The 25,208-nt window shown below is 40.8% G+C and overlaps 2 protein-coding genes across 2 annotated transcripts; one reads left to right on the forward strand and one right to left on the reverse strand.

Moving 5' to 3' along the window:
• The first annotated feature begins 34 nt into the window (after nt 1-34).
• Nucleotides 35-24,810, forward strand: LOC115799924 (vascular cell adhesion protein 1-like). Its single transcript, XM_030757212.1, has 11 exons — nt 35-53; nt 172-247; nt 418-485; nt 679-1,050; nt 1,526-1,831; nt 1,943-2,203; nt 23,256-23,561; nt 23,633-23,899; nt 24,062-24,155; nt 24,312-24,351; nt 24,511-24,810. The coding sequence occupies exons 1-11, from the start codon at nt 35-37 to the stop codon at nt 24,757-24,759; spliced, it is 2,058 nt and encodes a 685-aa protein (XP_030613072.1). The 3' UTR covers nt 24,760-24,810.
• Nucleotides 6,082-11,426, reverse strand: LOC115799744 (vascular cell adhesion protein 1-like). Its single transcript, XM_030757017.1, is given in 8 exon segments — nt 6,082-6,175; nt 6,323-6,359; nt 6,483-6,551; nt 9,707-9,907; nt 10,015-10,320; nt 10,798-10,824; nt 10,827-11,165; nt 11,354-11,426. Coding segments are annotated over 7 exon segments (1,023 nt in total). The 3' UTR covers nt 6,082-6,175; nt 6,323-6,351.
• Nucleotides 24,811-25,208: the final 398 nt, after the last annotated feature.

Here is a 25,208-nt window from a genome sequence, read left to right on the forward strand (position 1 = left end):
CAGACAGTATATGTACTGGAAATCTAATAAACAAATGAGGAACAGGTTCACATGTGAGTGGAGCTGTCAGGTGAATCTAGAGGCAGGAAGGTGGGAGTGGCAGCAGAGTGCATGATGGGAACTTAAAAAGCAGACTGTATAAAGAAAGACAGAAAATCAAAAGCATCACAGGTCTGTTTGCTTTGACATCACAACATCTAAACATTTTTACTTTGTGGTCTCTCCTCTGTAGCAGTCTGCTCATTTGGTAAGAAAACATTTTTACACTTTACTAAATTTGCACTAAAAGATAACTGCTGGATTTTATTGTAATATGTTTCTAATTTCAATGACACTTTGCTTTTTTGTTGCTTCATCAAATGAGGCAAGTTCCTGATTTGATCAAACATTTATGTAATTGTGTGTTTTGTTTTTCAGTTTTGTGACGGTCCAATCTGTGAACATCATGACAGCCATCATGTTACTGAGTCTCCTCTTTATTCCAAGTGAGCGTCTCATTTCAGTCATTTACAGTCTGACAGATCAGTGCAGATAGAGATACTTTACAAAGTCAGACACTTTATACTGAAGCTGCTGATGGCACAAAGGAAAAATACCAGAAATGATCATGGCTGCTGAAATCAATTTATCATTTTCATGTCGATTTTTATCTTTTAATGTTAATCTCTGGTTTTCCAGGAGCTTTGGCTGCTTGTCCTCAAGATGCATACTTGTTCATTACTGCACCAACAGAGATGGAAGCTCTGAGTGGATCTTGTTTACAAATCCCATGTAACTTTATTGTTACTGGACCAGAACCATTTGACAGCACAAGACCTGTCTTTGGATCATGGATCAAAAATGATCCCAGTATTAAAAATGTGATCTTCAACAGCAGTGGGACAGTTAACATCTATCCAATGAATATTACAGGAAACCTGAAACAGAAAAACTGCACAACTCTGTTTTCCAATTTAACCACAGCTTATACAAACACATACTACTTCAGGATTATGAACTGGCCCGTCAGGGGAACAGCTGTTTGTGATCCTCTTACAATAACAGTTAAAGGTAAGACAGTTTTCTTTTCATCATCAGGGTTTTATCAAAACTAAAATGTCTGATCAGTTGCAGCTTTGGTTTATTCAACAAAGATTTATTAACAGGTCAAATGTTACAGAAATCAGACTCTTAATTATTTTGTATTTGTTATCTCAAAATGTCTGCACTACCATGATGGTAATATTAGAAAAAATACTACATACTGTATGTTCTGACTTTGACAGTTAAAACAGGGAAGTGCTGATTAGTGTCCGAGTTTCTCCTTTCTAACATTAGTGAGAATGAAAAATCAAGATAACATTTTGCTTTCTGTGCTGATTCCAACATGTAAACATTTTTACTACATGGAAGAAATTTTAAAATGATGATTTTATGTTATGTTACCTGATTATAGAGCAAAGACATGGAATATAGAAACTATCAGTTTCATGACTGTATTTACTGTATCATCAGTGTACAACCTGTGTTTGATGTGAAACCACAGATTCTCCTTGGAGGCCCAAGATTACAGTCTCAGGTGATCTGAAGGAGAAGGAGTCTGTCACTATAACCTGCTCAGCTTTCACTCCCTGTCCACACTCCCCTCCTGAACTCACCTGGAATCTCCAACAAGACTCTCACAACAAAATAGAGGAAAACACAGATGGAAGCTTTACAACTAAAATCCAGGAGACCATCACTCTGTCAGACACACATGATGGAAAGAAGATCAACTGCTCTGCCAGATATCCTGTGAACCAAGGAGAAGACACCAAGACAGCAGAGACAGAAGAGACTCTCAGTGTTTCATGTAAGACTGAATTTAGTTTATGAATTTGGGAGATTGATAATTGTTTTTAAAAATATTTATGGGTTGTCAGCTGTAATGAACAAATGTAATTCCTTTCACACTTTTCTTCAGATGCTCCTAAAAACACCTCAGCATCCATCAGTCCATCAGGTTTGGTGTCAGCAGGCAGCTGGGTGAACCTGACCTGCTCCAGCAGAGCCAAACCTCCAGTCAGCAGCTTCACCTGGTTCAAGAAGAGCACAGATGGACCTGTGAATGTATCTGAAGGACAGATTTACAGCTTCAATGTAACAGATGGAGGAGTTTATTACTGTGTGGCCACTAATGAGCTGGGTAATCAGACATCAGCAGAGATTCATGTGAATATTGAAGGTAAAGTTAGCCATCAGTTATTTTACTGAATTCAGTCGTTGCATCTTTTCTTCTTTTCTTTGTGGTATACCTTACAAGACAGCAGAAACAGCAGTGACTTTCAGTGTGACATCAAAGTTGTAACTTTTAAGTTTCATTAAGTTTAAGTTCAAACTTCATTTCCTTTGTTGCATTACAGGTGAACAGGCAGAAATATTATTTGGTGTCCTCGCTATACTGAAGACTGTGGGAATCATAATACTTGTGAGCACACTGGTCATCTTTGAGTGGTGAGACAAAAGTTTCTATCAAACTCATTTTCATGGGCAGACTAACTGGTCTGTAATAAAACAAGAAGGATTTTGTTCTTTGTTTCTTTCAGCTGGTTCAGATCAAAACGCTCCAACAAACCAGAGACAGAAAGCTGTCAGATGAGCAGAGTTACATCACAGCCCAACAACTAAAGTGTCTGCAAGTCCAGGAGGACAAACTGCCTCAAAATATCACTTCATTCACTGTGAAGAACTGAAGGATTAGTTAGTGAGAACTTAAAGTGTTTGTAGAGTTCTTCAATTATACACGACTTGTTTCTTCTCCACTCGTCTTGTTTGACTGCAGTGATGGTGTTAATGAGATGATGCTCAGTGTGATGGTCGTCCTCCTGTGAGGTTCCTCCATCTCCACAAAGAAACTCTGGGTCTCATTCAGTGTCCTCTGTGTTCTTGGTTTCTTGAGCTCTTCTGTCCCAGAGTCCAGTCAAGTTATCAACTCCAACAGTAGAAAATTGTAGTTTCTTTCTTTTAATAACTGCATTATTTTGTGTAGTACTTTCACTGCTGGAGTTTAATCTATGGGTAAACATTTTTTTCCAGCAGACTTATTATTGTCACATCGTTTGTTTATATTTGGTGATTAAATGCCAATAATATACACACAGTAATTTATTCTTTCGTATTCTGGTTTTAGTGTTGAATAAACTTCATCATCATTGCTCTAATCTCACTTTTTGGATTTCAGCGCCATCTTCAGGCTCCTTCAGGCTCTGCTTCAGTTCTTCCTTCAGTCTGTGAAGAGGAACCAGAAAAAAGAGCACATTTATATTCATGCTGCTGACTGAATAAAAGGCTGATTCAATCACTCAGAGATCACATTAAGGGATGAATGTTAGCATGTTTGGGAAGAAAAAAAAGCACAAATCAAATTGAAGTTTTCCAATACGTCAGTAAGTCTGTACAAAGCTTATGCATGTGTTACTCATTTTTGTTGTATAAAATGAAAACACAATATCAGCATTTCTGAAGAATCACTGTATTGTGGTGAGGTGGACTCACTCACTCCTGGCATACAGGTAGATCATCCATCTGTCTCTCTGTGTTAGTCCTGTGATGGGCTGGTGACCTGTACAGGGTGTACCCTGCCACTCACCCTGTGACAGCTGGGATAGGCACCAACTCACAGTACAATTTTAACATTTTGAACGTTTTGCAACATATGGAGTACTCCAATAACTTATTTTACTATTTGTCACATTTTTTCAACAGCAAATTATGTCCTCAAAGATAAACTTTGTCAGTATGTTTTATCTAATATGATAAAATTCTCATTTCAGTTTTGATTTTCTTGAATTTGCTGCAAAATGAGCCTCATCATACCAACACTGTCACTGAAACTGCAACTAAAATGTTGCCATAAGACAGTCAGTCTGATATCAGACTGTGTTTGAAAGGGCTCAAGTTGGCAATTACATACAATCTGTTTGGGATCATACAGTAATTAACTGTGATAAATTATTGAAAGTCACATATATGCTGTCGTCTACATACAAAAATTCACATTTAACTATTACATTGTTGCTCAGCAAGCTTCCTGTTCTATAGGAAAATAACCAGAATACAACCAGCTGACAGCCAGTTGAGTCGACTCACCTCAAACTGTGCCCGTTGACATTGACTCATTCAGAATGATGTCAACATGCTGGCAATCTGTCTGCATTTATAAATTAGACAGCAATTATTCACAAACCTTCAACAATCTCGCTCAGAGTGATTGCAGTCAGTCCCAGTCAGACTGCAACTGTTTGCAGAAAGGCTGCCTACTATCAGGTGACCTGTGCCATCACCTTGCAATCAAAAGTGGCCCTGAGTGTGCAATACTCTCAAGCTGTGGACAACAAATTATTCACCACAAGTTGAAATCAGTTGCAGAATGTGAAAAATGTAGTACAATCACCAGGCAGCCACTGACTTTTTATTTTATAATTATTTATTTATTTGTAGATGCAAGGAGGCTGCTGTCCTATTTTCACTCATGTGACTGAGCCATTAGGTTGCTCTGAATTAGGAGGAAGCTCAAATTATTTGGTGTCCCTGTATAGATGCAATATCACCATGCAAAATATTGCAATACAGCGCTCAATCCACTCTATCCACAAATATTCAATGTTTATTTAAAAGATGAAACACTTCGATTCTAGTTTCATGCTGGAAATATTTATCTAAAATTTTATGAACCCAGTGAAAATGACACAAAAGGATAGTTTGTGTCATTTTACAGGGATTTCTTTGTTAACAGATGTGCTGTCTAATAATGGTGAAAAACATTTTATTATTGTACACAACATCTGCAAGTATAAGTCAGCAGTCAAAAAGTATAATTATGGTAATTTCACACATGTTGTATTTCATATTATTTGTGCTTCCTTTAAAGTTTTTGAACAAAAATGGTAAAATTGCAGAAAAGTAATAAAAGTAGAAATGTCTACATTATTCTTAAGATTATAAACAAATTGAACATGTTTGAATAAAAAATGTTAAAAGCCTGTGAAAATTTTCATCTATCGCGATGAAATTTGATACTCAGGTATAAACAGGTGGTCTTGATAATTGATAAAATACAATAATACAAATATCAGATACACATATGCAATTCAAGTCTCAGTAATTGTTTCCTTCTCTTTTTTTTTTGTAACACAAAACCTCATTTTATATTTAGTATAATCAAAACAGTAGAAACAGTAGATTATTTAAACCCAGTTACTAGTTGAACATATTGTTACACATGTAACAATATATATATATATATATATATATATATATATATATATATATATATATATATATATATATATATATATATATATATATATATATATATATATATATATATATATATATATATATATATATATACACACAAAATTTTATTTAAGCTACAAAATCTGTATTTTAAATTTATAGTCCCACAGAAACAAAGATATTTTTCATCACTAAAATATGTAATTTTACATAAAGTTAAGTTTCTGTTATTTAATGATATTTTTATGGTAACACAGCTACCATTATATTACTTTTTATAACTGATTTCTTTTTTTTACAGCACAACGTGGGGAGCATGGTGGTGTGGTGGTCAGCACTGTGTCCTCACCCTGAACCCTGCCTTTTTTTTTATGACAAAAAGCAAAAGCAACTCTGGACAGTATAAGAGGAAGAGAATGGATGGACAGATGGCTGCACAATACAACATGCAAATACTCAAAAAAAAAAACCTACAGTGTGTTGCGGTTCAGTTTTGCAGTACTGCCTCTGCTGTTGTAGAACCCAGGTCCTTGTCATGAACAAAAGAAATCCCCTGAAAACAGCTGTGTGAAGTTAGCACAGAAAGCTGAAGGAAACAAAAGCTGCAGGAAATTGTTTTGCTTTTTGAGCTTCACTGAACTGTGAAAATGATTCATTTACAGGCTCCGTGTGTGTATTTCTTTGTTTAACACTTTTTGACCTCAGCGTAGAGTTCCTCTTGGCCGTGAGCTCTCTGTGTTAAACTGTTTTCTGGCCTGTTGACCTTCACCTGTGCGTACACCATATCCTGCTGCTGTCCTCTGTCCTGCACTGAGTCAGAGGACGCTTCATATCCCAGCACAGAGAAGCTGATCTCTCCATAATGGATGTTTTCTTCCTCTCCTTCTCTTTTACTAACCAGCTCTTCATGTATTTGAATCTATAGAATTAAAACAACAGGGAGTTCTTCTTCAGTTATTATATATTAAATGAACAGAGTGCTCTGGCAGAGGTAGTACAGTAAGTAATCACCTGAACAGTTTCATCACAGAGATTTTTGTTTGTTTTAATTTTTTCATTTGTTTACCTGAGTCTGTTGAATTTGATGCTTTGATTTTAAACACCTGGAAGACATAAGAGGTAATTAAATTAACTAGAATTATGTGCTTTTAGTTATATGCTGTCTGATTTGACATGTGACACTTACCAAACAAAGATAAACATCAGTGGCTTCAGCCAAACTTTACCTTCAATATTCACATGAATCTCTGCTGATGTCTGAGTACCCAGATCATTAGTTGCCACACAGTAATAAACTCCTCCATCTGTTACACTGAAGCTGTAAATCTGTCCTTCAGATGAGTTCAGGAGGGGAGTGTGGACAGGGAGTGAAAGCTGAGCAGGTTATAGTGACAGACTCCTTCTCCTTCAGATCACCTGAGACTGTAATATTGGGCCTCCAAGGAGAATCTGTGGTTTCACATCAAACACAGGTTGTACACTGATGATACAGTAAATACAGTCATGAAACAGATAGTTTTCATATTCCATGTCTTTGCTCTATAATCAGGTAACATAACATAAAAATCATTTAAAAATTTACAGTAAATACAGTCATGAAACAGATGGAGATCAGTGACAACACTGAATAATTAAAAACAACTGTAACAGGTGTTAAAGATGCTGTAGAGTCACTGTGGAGCAGGCGAGCGGGGGGATGTAGCCTGGATTGCTGCTCTGACTCTAGCACAGCACAGCCAGGGCAAACCAGGCATCCAAGAGGTGGGTCCGCCCATCGAGTTAGCTGAACTAAGGCGAGCTCAAAGATCAGATCCCATAATTGGTGTCATTTTGAGAATGAAAGAGTCAAGTACTCACCCCTGAAATGAAGGAGAAGGTAAGAGGACCCGTTAGGAAAATAATGCATGAGTGGACAAGACTGAGCACAGAGAATGGCATTTTTCAGATCCGTCGTCCTCAAACATCTACATGATGATGTGGGGCATGTCGGAGTCGAGAGAGTTCTCAGTTTGGTGAGACCTCGGTTCTATTGGCTGTATATGAAACGAGACATTGAAGCTTATGTCACCTGGCAGTGCCCATGCATCAAGCAAAAGAAGCCGGTGGCACGTATCCGAGCTCCCATGGCCAGCATTGTCACGAGCTCACCCATGGAATTGGTCTCGATTGACTACCTGCATTTAGAACTGAGTAGGGGTGGATACCAGTACATCTTAGTTGTGGTAGACCACTTCACTAGGTATGCTCAGTCCTATCCGACCTGCAACAAGAGTGGCAAAACTGCCGCTGAAAGGATCTTTAATGACTATATTTTGAGGTTTGGCTATCCCTTGAAGCTACATCATGACACAGGGCGGGAGTTTGAAAATGAACTGTTCCGAGCTCTGCAGGCAGCTGGGCAAAGTTAGACACTCCCGCACGACTCCGTACCACCTCCAAGGCAACCCAGCTGAGCGTTTCAATCGCACCATCTTGCAGATGCTGCGGACCCTGGGGGACGAACAGAAGGAAAGGTGGAAGGATTACCTTCCACAGATGGTACATGCATATAATTGCACACGCCATGAAGCAACTGGCTACTCACCTTTCTTCCTGCTGTTTGGTCAGCATACGTGGCTGCCAGTAGACCTCCTATTCCAACTGGAGACTGGAGAAAAGTCACAGACAGCAAGGAACTACGTGAAACAATGGAAGGAACGGATGACTGAAGCTTACCGGATTGCATCTGAAAAAAGTCAAAAGTCAAGTGCTCGTGGGAAGAAGTACTATGACCGACATGTAAGGGGAATTGTGCTACAACCCGGAGATCGGGTACTGGTACGGAACTTGACTGAAAGAGGTGGTCCAGGGGAGTTGCGGTCCTATTGGGAAAACACCATCTATGTGGTGAAGCAGCAGATTGGAGAAAGCCCAGTCTATAGGGTGGCTTCAGAGATGGATGGAAAGAAGGAGTGTGTGTTGCATTGCAACATCTTGCATCTTGTCAATGAGCTCTCCAGGGACTTACCAGCCACAAACCAAGGAAGTAAGCCCTCAGGGGTCAAAAGAAAAGAATCTAAACCAACTCGACAAGAGACAAAGGCGCAACGAGACGACGAGTCAAGTTCGGATGAGGATGGGCGTTCCATTTATTATGGACTAGGATACGATCTGAGAGGTGGACATGGAGACAGTGCTGTGGATACCTTTGACTCTGCTAATGTACCCTCAAGGCGTGTAGTCCTGGCTGAGTCGGATCCAGAGGTCAGCGAAGGGATGCCGCTGGAGGCAGAGGGAACGCCACTGGAGGAACGCATGGTAATAGAAGAACAGGGGGGAGCAATCGACCTGGAAGCGGCTCTCACAGAAGACAGAGGGGGGGATTGAACTGTCGCCTGAAAAGCAAATGCAGTCTGCATATGACCTGACCCCTCCTGCTGAGGTACCAGGGTTGAGAAGGTCAACGAGAGAAAGGTGACCAGCTGCACGGTTCACCTATGAAACACTTGGCCAGCCTTCTCTCCAGTTGCATTCATCAGTTAGTTTCGCAGATGTACATGAATCACCAAACGCAGTATCCTCCAGTATGCCACTGTATCACTCAGTATCTTATTTCATTTGGACACCACAGTCCATTCCACCATCTCATGGTACACAGAGATATATCCTCCTGGTATACTAAAGAGTTCATTTACTGATGTTAGTAGGAGGGAAGGTACAAGGTGATCTGAATATTTTGAGTAAATGTTATATGTTAAAGTTTAAGAGGTCAAATGTCAGTAGCCATTTTCATTTTGTTGGGGAGTGTGTGACACCTACAAGTGTATGGTCACAATTGTAATTTGTTTTAGAAGTTATTTGTGGAAAGGCCAATGGTAATGGCGGTATTATGTTGAATTTGAGGAGATGTAATTGTGTAGTTTTGCCACAAGGGGGAAGTAGTGCGAGTGGTATTCGGCGCTGTGGGGCTTCCGGGCTTCAGACGAGGAAGAGCCTGCAGACCGAATGCAACTGATGTCTCCTGTCTCTATTTCTTTCTGTGTGAAACAGACCCCACCAGCGGTCTGTAAGAAACACAGAACAAAATCCTTCTTGTTTTATTACAGACCAGTTAGTCTGTCCATGAAAATGAGTTTGATAGAAACTTTTGTCTCACCACTCAAAGATGACCAGTGTGCTCACAAGCATTATGATTCCCACAGTCTTCAGTATAGCGAGGACACCAAATAATATTTCTGCCTGTTCACCTGTAATGCAACAAAGGAAATGAAGTTTGATCTTAAACTTCAAGAAACTTAAAAATTAAGACTTTGATGTCACACTGAGAGTCTCTGCTGTTTCTGCTGTCTTGTAAGGTATACCACAAAGAAAAGAACGACTGAATTCAGTAAAATAACTGATGGCTAACTTTACCTTCAATATTCACATGAATCGCTGTTGATGTCTGATTACCCAGATCATTAGTGGCCACACTAATAAACTCCTCCATCTGTTACATTGAAGCTGTAAATCTGTCCTTCAGATACGTTCACAGGTCCATCTGTGCTCTTCTTGAACCAGGTGAAGCTGCTGACTGGAGGTTTGGCTCTGCTGGAGCAGGTCAGGTTCACCCAGCTGCCTGCTGACACCAAACCTGATGGACTGATGGATGCTGAGGTGTTTTTAGGAGCATCGGAAGAAAAGTGTGACAGGAACTACATTTGATCATTACAGCTGACATCCCATAAATATTTTTTTAAACAATTATCAATTTTCCAACTTCAAAAAATTCAGTCTTACATGAAACACTGAGAGTCTCTACTGTCTCTGCTGTCTTGGTTTCTTCTCCTTGGTTCACAGGATATCTGGCAGAGCAGTTGATCTTCTTTCCATCATGTGTGTCTGACAGAGTGATGGTCTGCTGGATTTTAGTTGTAAAGCTTCCATCTGTGTTTTCCTCTATTTTGTTGTGAGAGTCTTGTTGGAGATTCCAGGTGAGTTCAGGAGGGGAGTGTGGACAGGGAGTGAAAGCTGAGCAGGTTATAGTGACAGACTCCTTCTCCATCAGATCACCTGAGACTGTAATATTGGGCCTCCAAGGAGAATCTGTGGTTTCACATCAAACACAGGTTGTACACTGATGATACAGTAAATACAGTCATGAAACAGATAGTTTTCATATTCCATGTCTTTGCTCTATAATCAGGTAACATAACATAAAATCATCATTTTAAAATTTCTTCCATGTAGTAAAAATGTTTACGTGTTGGAATCAGCACAGAAAGCAAAATGTTAACTTGATTTTTCATTCTCACTAATGTTAGAAAGGAGAAACTCGGACACTAATCAGCACTTCCCTGTTTTAACTGTCAAAGTCAGAACATACAGTACGTAGTATTGTTTCTAATATTACCATCATGGTAGTGCAGACATTTGGGGATAACATAAATACAAAATAATTAAGAGTCTGATTTCTGTAACATTTGACCTGTTAATAAATCTTTGTTGAATAAACCAAAGCTGCAACTGATCAGACATTTTAGTTTTGATAAAACCCTGATGATGAAAAGAAAACTGTCTTACCTTTAACTGTTATTTGAAGAGGATCAAAACAGCAGTTGCTCTGAACGGCCAGTTCATAATCCTGAAGTAGTATGTGTTTGTATAAGTTGTGGTTAAATTTGAAAACAGAGTTGTGCAGTTTTTCTGTTTCAGGTTTCCTGTAATATTCATTGGATAGATTTTAACTGTCCCACTGCTGTTGAACATCACACTATTTAGAAATGATTTAATCCACACCCCAAAAACAGGTCTTGTGCTGTTAAATGCTGGTGATCCAGTAGCATTAAAGTTACATGGGATTTGTAAACAAGATCCACTCAGAGCTTCCATCTGTGGTGGTGCAGTAATGGATATGAATGAAACTAATGTATTAAAAGCATCCAAAATGCCTGGAAAAAAATAACATTAAAAGATAAAAATCTACATGAAAATGATAAATTGATTTCAGCAGCCATGATCATTTCTGGTATTTTTCCTTTGTGCCATCAGCAGCTTCAGTATAAAGTGTCTGACTTTGTAAAGTATCTCTATCTGCACTGATTTGTCAGATTGTAAATGACTGAAATGAGACGCTCACTTGGAATAAAGAGGAGACTCAGTAACATGATGGCTGTCATGATGTTCACAGATTGGACCATCACAAAACTCATCACCTGAAAAACAGACAAAACGCCCCAAAAACATAATTACATAAATAAATGTTTGAACCAGGAAGATGCCTTGTATTGTAAAGCCCTAATTAAATCAACATATCAATAAAATTTGAAACAGAACAAATCCAGCAGTTATCTTTTAGTGCAAACAGACCTGTGATGCTTTTGGTTTTCTGTCTTTCTTTATTCACTCAGTCTGCTTTTTAAGTTCCAATCATGCACTCTGCTCTCACTCCCACCTTCCTGCCTCTAGATTCACATGTGAACCCTTTCCTCATTCTCTCATTAGTCCCCTCATCCATACACTGTTAAAAAATAAAAAATAAAAAGTTGTTCAATATCTATACTGATATGATTCGGTAATGTCTTGGGAATTTAAGGATGCCACATCATTTGATGGAAATGAACATTATGAACCTCCAGAGGGCTTAATTCAAAGTGACAAGAAATGATGCAGCAGGTTAGTCCATTTTGCTGAAATTTCATTGCAGCAACTCAAAATGGTATTCAGTAGTTTGTATGCCCCCCATGTGCTTGTATACTGTACATGCCCGACAATGTTGGGGCATGTGCCTAATGAGACGACGGTTACTGGTATCCGGTATTACTTCATGCTCCACGAACTGCCTGGATACGCTTGCCACATGAGACCAGGCACTGCTGTGCACCAGAAGGAACCCAGGACCAGTGATGTCTAATCGGACTACTTTTTCGGTAACGAGTAGTTTAATGCGTTACTATTTGCAGTCCAGTAATCAGATTAAAGTTACTTTTCCAAGTCACTCTGCGTTACTATTTTTGTCATTTTTCTTAGTAAAAAGACATTTTTTTGCTTTGACGTCTGGCCGATGCGACAATTAAGTCCCATTTTCAGCATGAGGACAATTATAGCACACAGCGACACAAACGTAAACAACAGAAGGAAAGAAGATACACGTTTTCTAACTGAAAATACAGGCACTATTTTGAGTTTGTGTCAGCTAAAGATGGCAACATCAAGATTAGTTGTGCACTCTGTGCTAGTGACAAAGTGCTATCTAGCTTCAAAAACACTACGCCAAATTTGAAGAAACATTTGGAGTTGCAGAGCAAGTCCCAGCAGGTGGTTCGAAGCAGAGAGCTGTGGACTTCGGTGCAAAACCAGTAAGGGGGGGAGAGCTGAAGAAGTTGGTCGGACAGTATGTAGTAGAGGAAATGCTGCCCTTAAACACGGTTGACTTACCCTCATTTTGTGGATGTCATTTTTATGTTGAGGCAGCAGGGGCTGCTGCCAGTGTTGTGCCAAAAAGTGATCGTCTGCCAAAAAAGTGATTCTGATGTTTCTACTGTATGTGCTTTTGTGTGTAATGTTTTGTACTACCCCGTATTGAAGACTGTATAGACAGTATTGGCTCAGCCACACATGTCAGTAAGTTGGACCTCCTTAAAAGATACTGACAAGTTCCACTGACTAAAAGAACCTCTGACATCTCGGCATTTGTTACACCTGACCATTTTTTGCAGTACACCATGATGGCATTTGGGATGAAGAATGCCTCTGCAACCTTTCAGAGGCTGATGACCACTGTCCTGGGTAATGTGTCCAACTGCAACATTTATCTGGATGATGTAGTCGTTTATTCTTCTAGCTGGGTAGAACATGTTGCCACACTGAATGATGTCTTTGATTGTTTAGCAGAGGCTTCCCTGACACTGAACTTAGCAAAATGTGAGTTTGGCAAGGCCACTGTCACCTACCTTGGGAAGGAGGTTGGTCGTGGCTAGGTTTGCCCAATTGATGCTAAAGTATCTGCTATTGTTGCCTTTCCTGTACCTACCACTAGAAGAGAGCTGCGTAGGAATGGCTTGCTACTACTGCTGTTTCTGTAGAAATTTCTCTCAAGTGGTGGCACCGTTAACTAGCCTGTGTAGCCCAAAGCAGCCGTTTGACTGGAACAGTGAATGTCAGCATGCCTTTGAAGTGAACCATGCTGTATGTTATTTCTCCCGTAAGTTCAACAAGCATCAACAGAAGTAGTCAACAATTGAGAAGGAAACCTTGGCCATGCTTCTTGCACTTCAACAGTTTAAGGGCTATGTGGGTTCAGCGTCACAACCCCCTCGTGTTCCTGTCATGTATGTACAGTACCCTGCGTCTGATGAGGTGGGCACTAATTTGTCAGAACTATAATCTCCTCATTAAACATAAAAAGCGATGTGACAATGTAGTGGCAGACGCCGTCTCACGAGTGTGATTTGTGTGCTATGGTTAACAAACAAGTTTGCTCTTATAGGTGGGGGTGTTATATTCCCTTGTTAACATTGTGTTAACTGCTATGCTGTGGGATCCGCCCTTCCCCAGCCCTGTCTCCTGCTGTCAGGCTGTCATTGGCTGGAGTCTGGGACCTGCAGCCAATCGCTGCCCTGCATGGTCTATATAAACTGGCTGCAGTTGTACCATAGGGCCTTTGGCCATGTGGTGGTGATTAGTGCACCATTTGCGTTGGAAGTGTCTCTGTTTGCTTATCTTGTGTTTTTGGTTAACTGTTTGCCTTGTTTGTTAATCTTTCTTTGATCCTTGTCTGTTTTAGTGTCCTGTGGAGGCTGGTAGGGGAGAACTGCTATTTTCTTTTGACGACCCACCTTTTTCTCCTGTTTTTGTTTGTTTGTCAGGGAGCTGAAGTGTATGTTTTTATTTTATTTAGTTAGGTAGTTGATGGGATTTTTCTTTTCCTAATTTAGGGCTGTTTTGTTTATGTTGGCCTTGAAGTCATATTCTTGCTTCCCCAATGTTATCTGGGCAATAAAGTTTTAAACCACTTTAAAAGGCCTCCTCATGTTCGTCCATCCAGCCATGTTACTCCACTCACCCCTAGACCTCTGTTGGGGATGTAGCAGTTTTGCTTATATTAGTAGTGCATTCAGCATGATTTATGGAGGGCTTATAAATTGAAGAAATTACCTACCAATCCAGTGCTTTTTGGGCACTTAAAATATCTTCATAGAATTGTGATGTTTGTTGCGATTTCTGCAGCCCTCTTAGCCAATTTCTGTTTGGTGTAGTTACCTTTTTCAAGGTAACTATGCCATCACTGCCCAGGACACACTGCACTAGTGTAGGGTCTGACAATGAGTCATCCCGATACCTAATGGCAACCGGGGTGCTGTTGCCAAGCCTGTAGAGGTCGTTGAGTCCCTCCATAGATATACCTTCCTGCCAACTCTGGTATTCAGTCTGCGTGGTGTCAGGCAGTGAGCACAGGGTCCTAACCCTAGAGGCCAAGGGGCCCTGAGGCCCCGCTCATGAAGTTTCTCATTGTTTGATCAGAGACATTCACACCAGTGGCTGATAGACTGTTTATCCACAAACACACACACTACACTCTGTCTATATACAATTATCCATTGAACTACCACAACTGATTTATTAGTACTTTGATATACCACAAGGATAGATTTCATCTGGCTTTACAATACCTCAGATGGAGATTTTGACATGACACTGATATAATTATGCCAAAAGATCTGCCAGCCAACATGTAACATAACAGCAGGAATGCTGTACATCAAATGTCCAGCAGATGTCAGTGAGCTGTTAAACAGGGATTTGTGTCATCAGGCATTTGATGAAGGAGTTGACCGGAAAGATTCATCACACCATCATTATTCCTGACTCATTCTCCCTGATCACAGACCTGCTATATGAAGACTAAAAATACATCTTCCCCACACAGTCTTTCTCCTATGAAGAAAAACCTATTAGCTTTTGTAACTCTGCTGGCCAGGAGGCTAATTCTACTGAAATGGGAATCTCCCCAACCTCCTACCCATATGGCTTGGGTGAAGTTAGTTTTTTATTTTATTAAATTAGAAAAGATTAGGCTCTCTCGGATGTGCAATGCACCAAACTTTGACCAGATCTGGAAACCCTTTCTGTTGTATTTTCAAAGTGGGAATTGTAAGATAACAATTGTTTGAGCATCACTTCATATGCTTTAATAGGTGGCAGCTCATATACCTAATTGTTTCTCTTTTTTTTACATTTATTTTCTTTTATTATCATTATTATTTCCTTATTTTTTTTATTTTTATATATATACTTGTTTTGTTCTGCTTGTTTGTTTTTGAACAAACTCAGTTAGTTGACTAATATATTGCTCCTGTGACAGCTTTTTCCTGATATTATAGTGGAATAGATGCCAAGGGTGGGGATGGATTGGGGTTTTGTTTACCAATGACTGTCTCTGGAGCTTGAAAAAGGCGACTGGACTTCTTTTTGTTTCTTGAAGACGTTTCACCTCTCATCCGAAAGGCTTCTTCAGTTCTCAACCAAATGGTGGAGAGACCCAGGTATTTAAACCCCTGTGGGCGTAGTCCCCTGGAGGTGGTTATGACCCTCTATTGATCATGTGCTTGAACACATGTGCCCAGGTGTGAAGGGGGCGTGGGTCATATTTAATCAGTGGTTTCAGTTGAAACCAACTTAGGACTCCGCTCCATTGTTTCCTGTGGCCTATTGAGGTCACTGGAACAAAGGTGAATGGGGGTTGAGACGTCTGGGAAGGGAGCTCAGGACAGCACTGTAAGCGGGGGAAAGTTGGTGACGTAATCCACCTCCTCTGTTCAATGATGGTTGTTCACAGTGGACATAGATGGCTTCTTTCACTCCTCTTTCAAACCATCTGTTTTCCCTGTCCAAATTGTGGACATTGGCATCCTCAAAAGAGTGCCCTTTTTCCTTCAGATGCAGATGTACTGCTGAATCTTGTCCTGTCGAAGTGGCTCTTCTATGTTGTGCCATTCGTTTGTGAAGAGGCTGTTTGGTTTCACCAATGTAGAGGTCCGAGCACTCTTCACTGCACTGAACAGCATACACTACATCGCTGATCTTGTGTTTGGCGGGTTTGTCCTTGGGATGAACCAGTTTTTGTCTTAGGGTGTGACTTGGTTTGAAGTATACTGAGATGTCATGCTTGGAGAAAATTCTTCTGAGTTTCTCTGACAAGCCTGACACATATGGGATGACAATGTTGTTCCTCTTGTCCTTCCCATTCTCTGTAGTTTGTGTTTGGCCTTCATTCCTGTGCATCTTAGCTGATTTGATGAAGGCCCAGTTGGGGTAACCGCATGTTTTGAGGGCTTTCTTAATGTGTGTGTGTTCCTTATGCTTCCCTTCTGCCTTAGAGGGAACACTTTCCGCACGGTGTTGTAGGGTCCTGATCACCCCAAGTTTGTGTTCCAGAGGGTGGTGGGAGTCAAAGAGGAGATACTGGTCTGTGTGTGTGGGCTTCCGGTAAACTTCAATGTTGAGGCTTCCATCTTCCTCGATAAGCACCGCACAGTCCAGGAATGGTAACTTGTTATCTCTGGTGTCCTCCCTGGTAAAACGTATGTATTTATCCACTGAGTTAATGTGACGAGTGAAGGCTTCTACTTCTTGGGTTTTGATTTTGACCCAGGTGTCATCTACATATCTGTACCAGTGGCTAGGTGCCATCCCTTTGAAAGAACCAAGAGCTTTACTTTCCACTTCCTCCATGTAAAGGTTGGCTACAATGGGAGACACTGGGGAGCCCATGGCACATCCATGCTTCTGTCTGTAGAATCCATCATTGTATTTAAAATATGTTGTGGTAAGGCAGAGATCTAAAAGTGCACAAATCTGATCTGGGGTGAAGCTGGTTCTGTTCAGTAAGGAATCGTCTTCCTGTAGTCGTCTTCTGACGGTCTCCACTGCCTCAGTTGTAGGTATGCAAGTGAAAAGTGAAACCACATCAAAGGACACCATGGTTTCATCTGGATCCAGTACAAGATTCTGGACCTTGTTAGTAAAATCTGTAGAGTTTTCAATGTGGTGGGGTGTGATGCCAGGGAAGCATAAGGAACACACACACATTAAGAAAGCCCTCAAAACATGCGGTTACCCCAACTGGGCCTTCATCAAATCAGCTAAGATGCACAGGAATGAAGGCCAAACACAAACTACAGAGAATGGGAAGGACAAGAGGAACAACATTGTCATCCCATATGTGTCAGGCTTGTCAGAGAAACTCAGAAGAATTTTCTCCAAGCATGACATCTCAGTATACTTCAAACCAAGTCACACCCTAAGACAAAAACTGGTTCATCCCAAGGACAAACCCGCCAAACACAAGATCAGCGATGTAGTGTATGCTGTTCAGTGCAGTGAAGAGTGCTCGGACCTCTACATTGGTGAAACCAAACAGCCTCTTCACAAACGAATGGCACAACATAGAAGAGCCACTTCGACAGGACAAGATTCAGCAGTACATCTGCATCTGAAGGAAAAAGGGCACTCTTTTGAGGATGCCAATGTCCACATTTTGGACAGGGAAAACAGATGGTTTGAAAGAGGAGTGAAAGAAGCCATCTATGTCCACTGTGAACAACCATCATTGAACAGAGGAGGTGGATTACGTCACCAACTTTCCCCCGCTTACAGTGCTGTCCTGAGCTCCCTTCCCAGACGTCTCAACCCCCATTCACCTTTGTTCCAGTGACCTCAATAGGCCACAGGAAACAATGGAGCGGAGTCCTAAGTTGGTTTCAACTGAAACCACTGATTAAATATGACCCACGCCCCCTTCACACCTGGGCACATGTGTTCAAGCACATGATCAATAGAGGGTCATAACCACCTCCAGGGGACTACGCCCACAGGGGTTTAAATACCTGGGTCTCTCCACCATTTGGTTGAGAACTGAAGAAGCCTTTCGGATGAGAGGTGAAACGTCTTCAAGAAACAAAAAGAAGTCCAGTCGCCTTTTTCAAGCTCCAGAGACTACTATGACCTGGATAACTGAGAATCTACACAGACACTTTACCAATGACTGTTTTACCAATCTGTGTAATCCCTTTCTGTTCTTTCTTATTCTGTTGTCATACTTAGGCTACATTCACACTGCAGCCTGAAGTGACCCAAATCCAATTTTTTCGCCCTCGTGCGACCTGTATCCGATCTTTTCATGCCAGTCTGAACAACACAGATCGGATTTTTTCAAATGCGATCCAGGCCACTTGGATATGTGGTCCTAAATCCGATATGTATCCGATCTTTTCAAATATGACCTCAGTGTGTATGGCCAGGTCACATTCATCCGACCGGCATCTGTGACTTCCACAAACATTGAGCGTGCTCGCTACATGTGACATTATCGCGTCCTCTACTGCACATGCGGGACACTTTCAGGTTCGTCTGCTGTTCACACAGGCCTCTTTCCCACCAACAGGGTTCCGGAGCCCGTGCTGTAATTTGAACCGTTAGGCGGGTTTTCCACCGACGAAGCACTCGGTGCTCGGCCGAAAAACGGGGTCAGGTCCGGCCCCGCAAGCTAGCTGGTCTGGAACCAGGAACACGTGCCGAAAGCGGCAGAGGGGTGTGACTCTGCCGTCACAACATCTAGTTTTCTACCATATTACATGTGTATTACATGAGAAAAGCAAAGCGATTTTCACGGCTGTGAATTAGGTTGGGCTCTAAGGCTGAACTTGCTGCTTTTTATCAGTTCATATCACAGATAAAAGGACACAAAGTGTGTACTTGTGTCTTGCTCTAATCGCTGTCTGTGTTTACCTCTGTGCTGCACATAGATGATGCAGTAGTTTGGTTTGGACCCTAAAAAGTATTTGCAGCACAAGAAAGGGGAGCGTGTTCTCCCATGTTTGTGCGCTTCGGCTTCCGTGTCCAGACGAGGACCAGTGTTGCCAGATTTCGCGACAGAAACAAGCAACCAGCTCTATGAAAACAAGCCCAAAAGAAGCCCAACTGGTGAACCCACAACACTGTGTAAAACTGAGGCTGAGTTTAAACAGTATAGCTCTATAGTAGTATAGCTCATTTCTTTGTTTTGTCTCATTGTGTTTTGGAGCAGTAAAACCCATGGTTCTTAGCCTCATAGAAGAGAAGGGTGCACAGTTTTTGTGTGTGTGCTTCTCTGTATTAGTATGTTGAACTAAATCAGCATGGTAAGCACATATTTCACACTTGCAAAATCTGGGGAATACCTTTGGTACGTCTCCCATTAGGACCGCAACCACTTTCAGAGGTGTATGCGGACACAATTTTTTTTTTTTGGGGGGGGCAGGAGGAGGGGAGGTGAAGGAGCACAAGGGTGCCTAATCAGCGCCATTCCTCTGTTACTGATCATTTCATATGCACAGGTGTTAAATACAGAAAATGCCGACTAGAGAAATAATTTCGTCACATCGTTTGGGCGCAGCCCTTTTGTGCGGTGCCCCTATGCATTGCATATAGTGCATACCCGCTTTTAGCGCCACTGTCTCCCATCGGAGCTCAGATCCATTCTGTAAGTGCGCTCTATTATATTTTTTTCTATATTTTCCCCGCTTACTGGAGTTAATTCTTGTGCTGCCTCCTCTCTAGGCTGTTATCAGTGTTTGTTTTGGGTGTACGCCCGGTCAACTTGTGCAGGAGCGATAAACAGGAAACGGGGGCTTGGAAGGGACAAACTACCTACCACTCGTCTTTTGCGTTATTATAGCGCGCCGAGAGATAATCAATGAGTTTCACTCAGAGAGAAAGTCAAGCCCAAATAAGCAACTCCACGTTCAAAAACAAGCCCAAAGAACCGCAACCCGCGACTCACGAGATTTGCAAGCGACTTTAGAAAAAAAAAAGCCCAAAGTCGCTTTTAATAAGCGGACTTGGCAACACTGACGAGGACCCGCCCACACTCATACGTAAAGGAGTAGTTCACAGAAACGCGGTGGGAACGCGGGCCCGTTCTTAATCATTTCGCCGGTTCCTTGGGATCGGCACGGGAACTTGCTCCGGCTCCGGAACCTCGGCGGTGGGAAAGTAGCAACACAGATCACATCCAAGTCGCATATATTTGGAAATGTGAATGACCACGCAAAAAAATCGGATTTCACAAAAAATTGGGTCACTTCAGGCTGCAGTGTGAACATAGCCTTAGTTATCATCAATCTCTGTATCTAGTTCATGTGTCTTACTCTGGGAGTCTGGGGTTTATTTGTATTCATTAGCATTCAAGCTTCTCCATGTTGTGTCAAGTCTGTGTTCATTACATGTTTAGACACTTCCTGTTTTATTTTGTTAGTCTTGCATTTCGTGGGCTTTTTGTCTGTTTTGCTTCCCTTGTCTCTTTAGGCAGATTCAGCTCCCCTGCTGTCACCACTCCATTAACCAGTGTGTGTTTTAGCCCTCGGTTTTCTTCGCTTCTTTGTTGTGTCCTTTTCTCATGATCTGTGTTTCTCTGTTTTGTGGTTTCCCTTTATCACCAAGGTTTTGCACTACTGGCTCCAGTCCTGCCTTGTATGGAATTTTGTTTTTTTTGTCTCTTCTAAGAAACTTCAGCAATAAACCTACAGTTTTAAGTTTAAGTTTGTTTGCATCCACACCCTGCATCTGGATGTGGAGCTGTCAGGTGAATCTAAAGGCAGGAAGGTGGGAGTGAGAGCAGAGTGCATGATGGGAACTTAAAAAGCAGACTGAGTGAATAAAGAAAGACAGAAAACCAAAAGCATCACAGGTCTGTTTGCTTTGACATCACAACATCTAAACAGAGAAGTGGTTCACTGGGCCTGTTTCTGCTGGAATCACACATTGATTTTTACTTTGTGGTCTCTCCTCTGTAGCAGTCTGCTCATTTGGTAAGAAAACATTTTTACATTTTATTACATTTGCACTAAAAGATAACTGCTGGATTTTATTGTAATATGTTTCTAATTTCAATGACACTTTGCTTTTTTGTTGCTTCATCAAATGAGGCAAGTTCCTGATTTGATCAAACATTTATGTAATTGTGTGTTTTGTTTTTCAGTTTTGTGACGGTCCAATCTGTGAACATCATGACAGCCATCATGTTACTGAGTCTCCTCTTTATTCCAAGTGAGCGTCTCATTTCAGTCATTTACAGTCTGACAGATCAGTGCAGATAGAGATACTTTACAAAGTCAGACACTTTATACTGAAGCTGCTGATGGCACAAAGGAAACATACCAGAAATGATCATGGCTGCTGAAATCAATTTATCATTTTCATGTAGATTTTTATCTTTTAATGTTAATCTCTGGTTTTCCAGGAGCTTTGGCTGCTTGTACTCAGCGCTCAGACCTGTTCATTACTGCACCAACAGAGATGGAAGCTCTGAGTGGATCTTGTTTACAAATCCCATGTAACTTTAATGTTACTGGACCAGAACCATTTAACAGCACAAGACCTGTCTTTGGATCATGGATCAAAAATGATCCCAGTATTAAAAATGTGATCTTCAACAGCAGTGAGACAGTTAACATCTATCCAATGAATATTACAGGAAACCTGAAACAGAAAAACTGCACAACTCTGTTTTCCAATTTAACCACAGCTTATACAAACACATACTACTTCAGGATTATGAACTGGCCCGTCAGAGCAACTGCTGTTTGTGATCCTCTTACAATAACAATTAAAGGTAAGACAGTTTTCTTTTCATTTTTATTAAGAATATAAAGTCAAAGAGGCCCCGTGGTAGACCCAGGACACGCTGGAGAGATTATGTATCTCGGCTGGCCTGGGAACGCCTTGGGGTCCCTCCGGATGAGCTGGAGGAGGTGGCTGGGGAGAGGGAAGCTTGGGCTTCTCTGCTTAGGCTTCTGCCCCCGCGACCCGGCCCCGGATAAGCGGAAGAAAATGGATGGATGGATGGATATAAAGTCAAAGTTTTGGTTAAATCAACAAAAAGCAGTTGTGATCAAATGCTACAGAAATCAGCCTGTTTAAATGTTTTGTATTTAGATGTAACTTTGGGAAATGAAGCCGCCCAGAACATAAACTATCTTTTGGGTTCTTTAGTGTGAACAATAAAATTGGGATTCAGTCAAAAATAAAAAAATTTAAATGTGTGACAGCGCTCTGCAGTAAACACAGTTATTACAGATATATAAAAACACAAACTGCACTGCACACTGTTAACACACAGACATATTTACCATAGTTTTATTATTCAAGCATCTGAGAGTTCAATACTAACCTGCTCACAGAACCATAAGCTGCTGGTGCAAATCCCTTAAAAATGAACAAGAATCGAGCAAAACTGCAAGAAAACACAAAACACAACAAACACTAAAGAAGAAACAGTCGTGGCTCCTGATAAAACCTCTCAGTTAGATCATGAACATGAACTGTACAGGATGAATGCATATTTATGTTTAAGTCACAAACTGTGTTTCATGCCACAAATCTCTCTGCATCCCAACATTCGCTGCACTTACAGACCCCAAAGCAGCAGTGCTGTCTGCTACTTATTAAAATCTACAGCATCTTTAACACCTGTTACAGTGCTGTGGAAAGGTACTCGTATGTTCTCTTCCTCATTTCTTAGCTTTTTGCATATTTGTTACAGTTAAATGTTTTAGATCATAAAACAAATTTAAATTTGATTACCAGTAGATAAAGCTAACCAGAGAAAAAATAAAATGCAATTTTTGTTAAAGGAAAAAGTTATCCAAACCTACCCAGTCCTATATGACAAGTAATTGCCTGCTAATCCTAATAACTGGCTGTGCCACCCTTGGCAGTAAGAACTGCAATCTACCATTCGTGATAATTGCCAATGAGTCTTTTACATGGCTATGGAGGAATTTTGGTCCACTCTTCTTTCTATGGGACACAATTAAATTAGTTACTTAGAGGCCAGGTAGCTGTAAATGAAATCATTATTTAAAAACTGCATCTTGAAGTTATTTAGGTTATAAGAAATGAGTAAGGGGAAAGCACTTTTCACAGCACATATTTTCCATCTGTTTCATGACTGTATTTACTGTATCATCAGTGTACAACCTGTGTTTGATGTGAAACCACAGATTCTCCTTGGAGGCCCAAGATTACAGTCTCAGGTGATCTGAAGGAGAAGGAGTCTGTCACTATAACCTGCTCAGCTTTCACTCCCTGTCCACACTCCCCTCCTGAACTCACCTGGAATCTCCAACAAGACTCTCACAACAAAATAGAGGAAAACACAGATGGAAGCTTTACAACTAAAATCCAGCAGACCATCACTCTGTCAGACACACATGATGGAAAGAAGATCAACTGCTCTGCCAGATATCCTGTGAACCAAGGAGAAGACACCAAGACAGCAGAGACAGAAGAGACTCTCAATGTTTCATGTAAGACAATCAGAGTTTGTTGGTGGATCTTGTCAGCACATCATGATTCATTTTGACTGTTTTTCATTCAGATGTCCCCAAACAAACCTCAGCATCCATCAGTTCATCAGGTTTGGTGTCAGCAGGCAGCTGGGTGAACCTGACCTGCTCCAGCAGAGCCAAACCTCCAGTCAGCAGCTTCACCTGGTTCAAGAAGAGCACAGATGGACCTGTGAGAGTATCTGAAGGACAGATTTACAGCTTCAATATAACAGATGGAGGAGTTTATTACTGTGTGGCCACTAATGATCTGGGTAATCAGACATCTGCAGAGTTTCATGTGACTGTTGCAGGAAAAGGTGAAGCCACCGATATGTTATATCACATCTCTTTGTTTTTCTCATTTCCATCCATGCATAAATACAAATTGTAACTAAAAGTAATGTTGTAGTAACCAAGCACAGCCTGTAGCAGTATGTCACTGGTAAATCTTGTTTTGTTTTTATTAATGTTTTCTGTAGGTCTCTCATCAGGATTCGCACTGTGGCCGCTTCTTGGAGTACTCATTGGGATCATTGTACTCTTAATCTTGATCTGCTTGATTGTCTTTGTTTGGTAAGTATCACATATCAAAGCAGAAAACATGACCAGTTACTGTCACTGATATTAAAGCTGTACATGAAAAATTTCTGTTTCACATCAGGTTGGACTTTACTGACTCACATATTTAACATAAACAGAGTTCATTTAACTGCTTCTTCTGTCTTCCAGGCGGTTAAAGTCAAAGCGTCAAACTCAACAACAGACTCAGGTAAGAAAATCGCAACAAAAGAGCTCTGCAGCTTACACAGCTTACTATTGTACTTTTTACTGTAGTATCTCTGTCAAAGCAGACTAATCATTTAATGCAAAATGTCTAAAAACACAAATAAGAACAGATTCAACTCACACAACTTGTTTTATTCTATAGCGTCAAACACACAAAGAGGTGGTTGTTGAACAACCAGGAAGTAAACGAGATGGAAAAGAGGAACACATCCATTATGGAGAGATCAGCTTCTCTAACCTGGGATATGAAGCGTCCTCTGACTCAGTGCAGGACAGAGGACAGCAGCAGAATACAATGTACGCACAGGTGAAGGTCAACAGGCCAGAAAACAGCTTTACACAGAGAGCTCACGGCCAAGAGGAACTCTACGCTGAGGTGAAGAAAAAATGAAAACTGCTGAGACATAATATCAGATTAACAAAGAAATACACACATGAAGCCTGTAGATGTATCATTTTCACTGCCAAAAATAAAGCAAACAAACATCCTCCATTTTTTTATGTTCAGCTTTCCGTGCTAATGTCAAACAATTGTTTTCATTTTCTTTTGTTCATAAAAAATATGAATAAACAGAAGTTGCAGCACTCCAGTAAGGAACCAGTTTTACATGACAGCAGAGGAAGTTCTGCAAAACTGAACCTCAAAATCTCCACACATTATAGCTCTTTTGTTTCATGTTGATACATCATTTGCATGCCATTGTTCTGTTGTGTGATTTTTTATTTTTTTTTATGGTCGACATGTTGAAATCAAAGTCTCAAAGCTCTTAACAGGAAACTCATCCAAATGGCTGCAGGGATGGTGGCATCAAAACACCTCTTCAAGCATCTTCAGTGTGT

This window comes from Archocentrus centrarchus, chromosome 20, assembly GCF_007364275.1.
Source record: "Archocentrus centrarchus isolate MPI-CPG fArcCen1 chromosome 20, fArcCen1, whole genome shotgun sequence".
NCBI lineage: Eukaryota > Metazoa > Chordata > Actinopteri > Cichliformes > Cichlidae > Archocentrus > Archocentrus centrarchus.

Coding starts and splice junctions, on each gene's coding strand:
- LOC115799924 (XM_030757212.1), top strand. Junction 486..678: donor GAGTCTCCTCTTTATTCCAA/GTGAGCGTCTCA, acceptor CTGGTTTTCCAG/GAGCTTTGGCTGCTTGTCCT. Junction 1,832..1,942: donor AGAGACTCTCAGTGTTTCAT/GTAAGACTGAAT, acceptor ACTTTTCTTCAG/ATGCTCCTAAAAACACCTCA.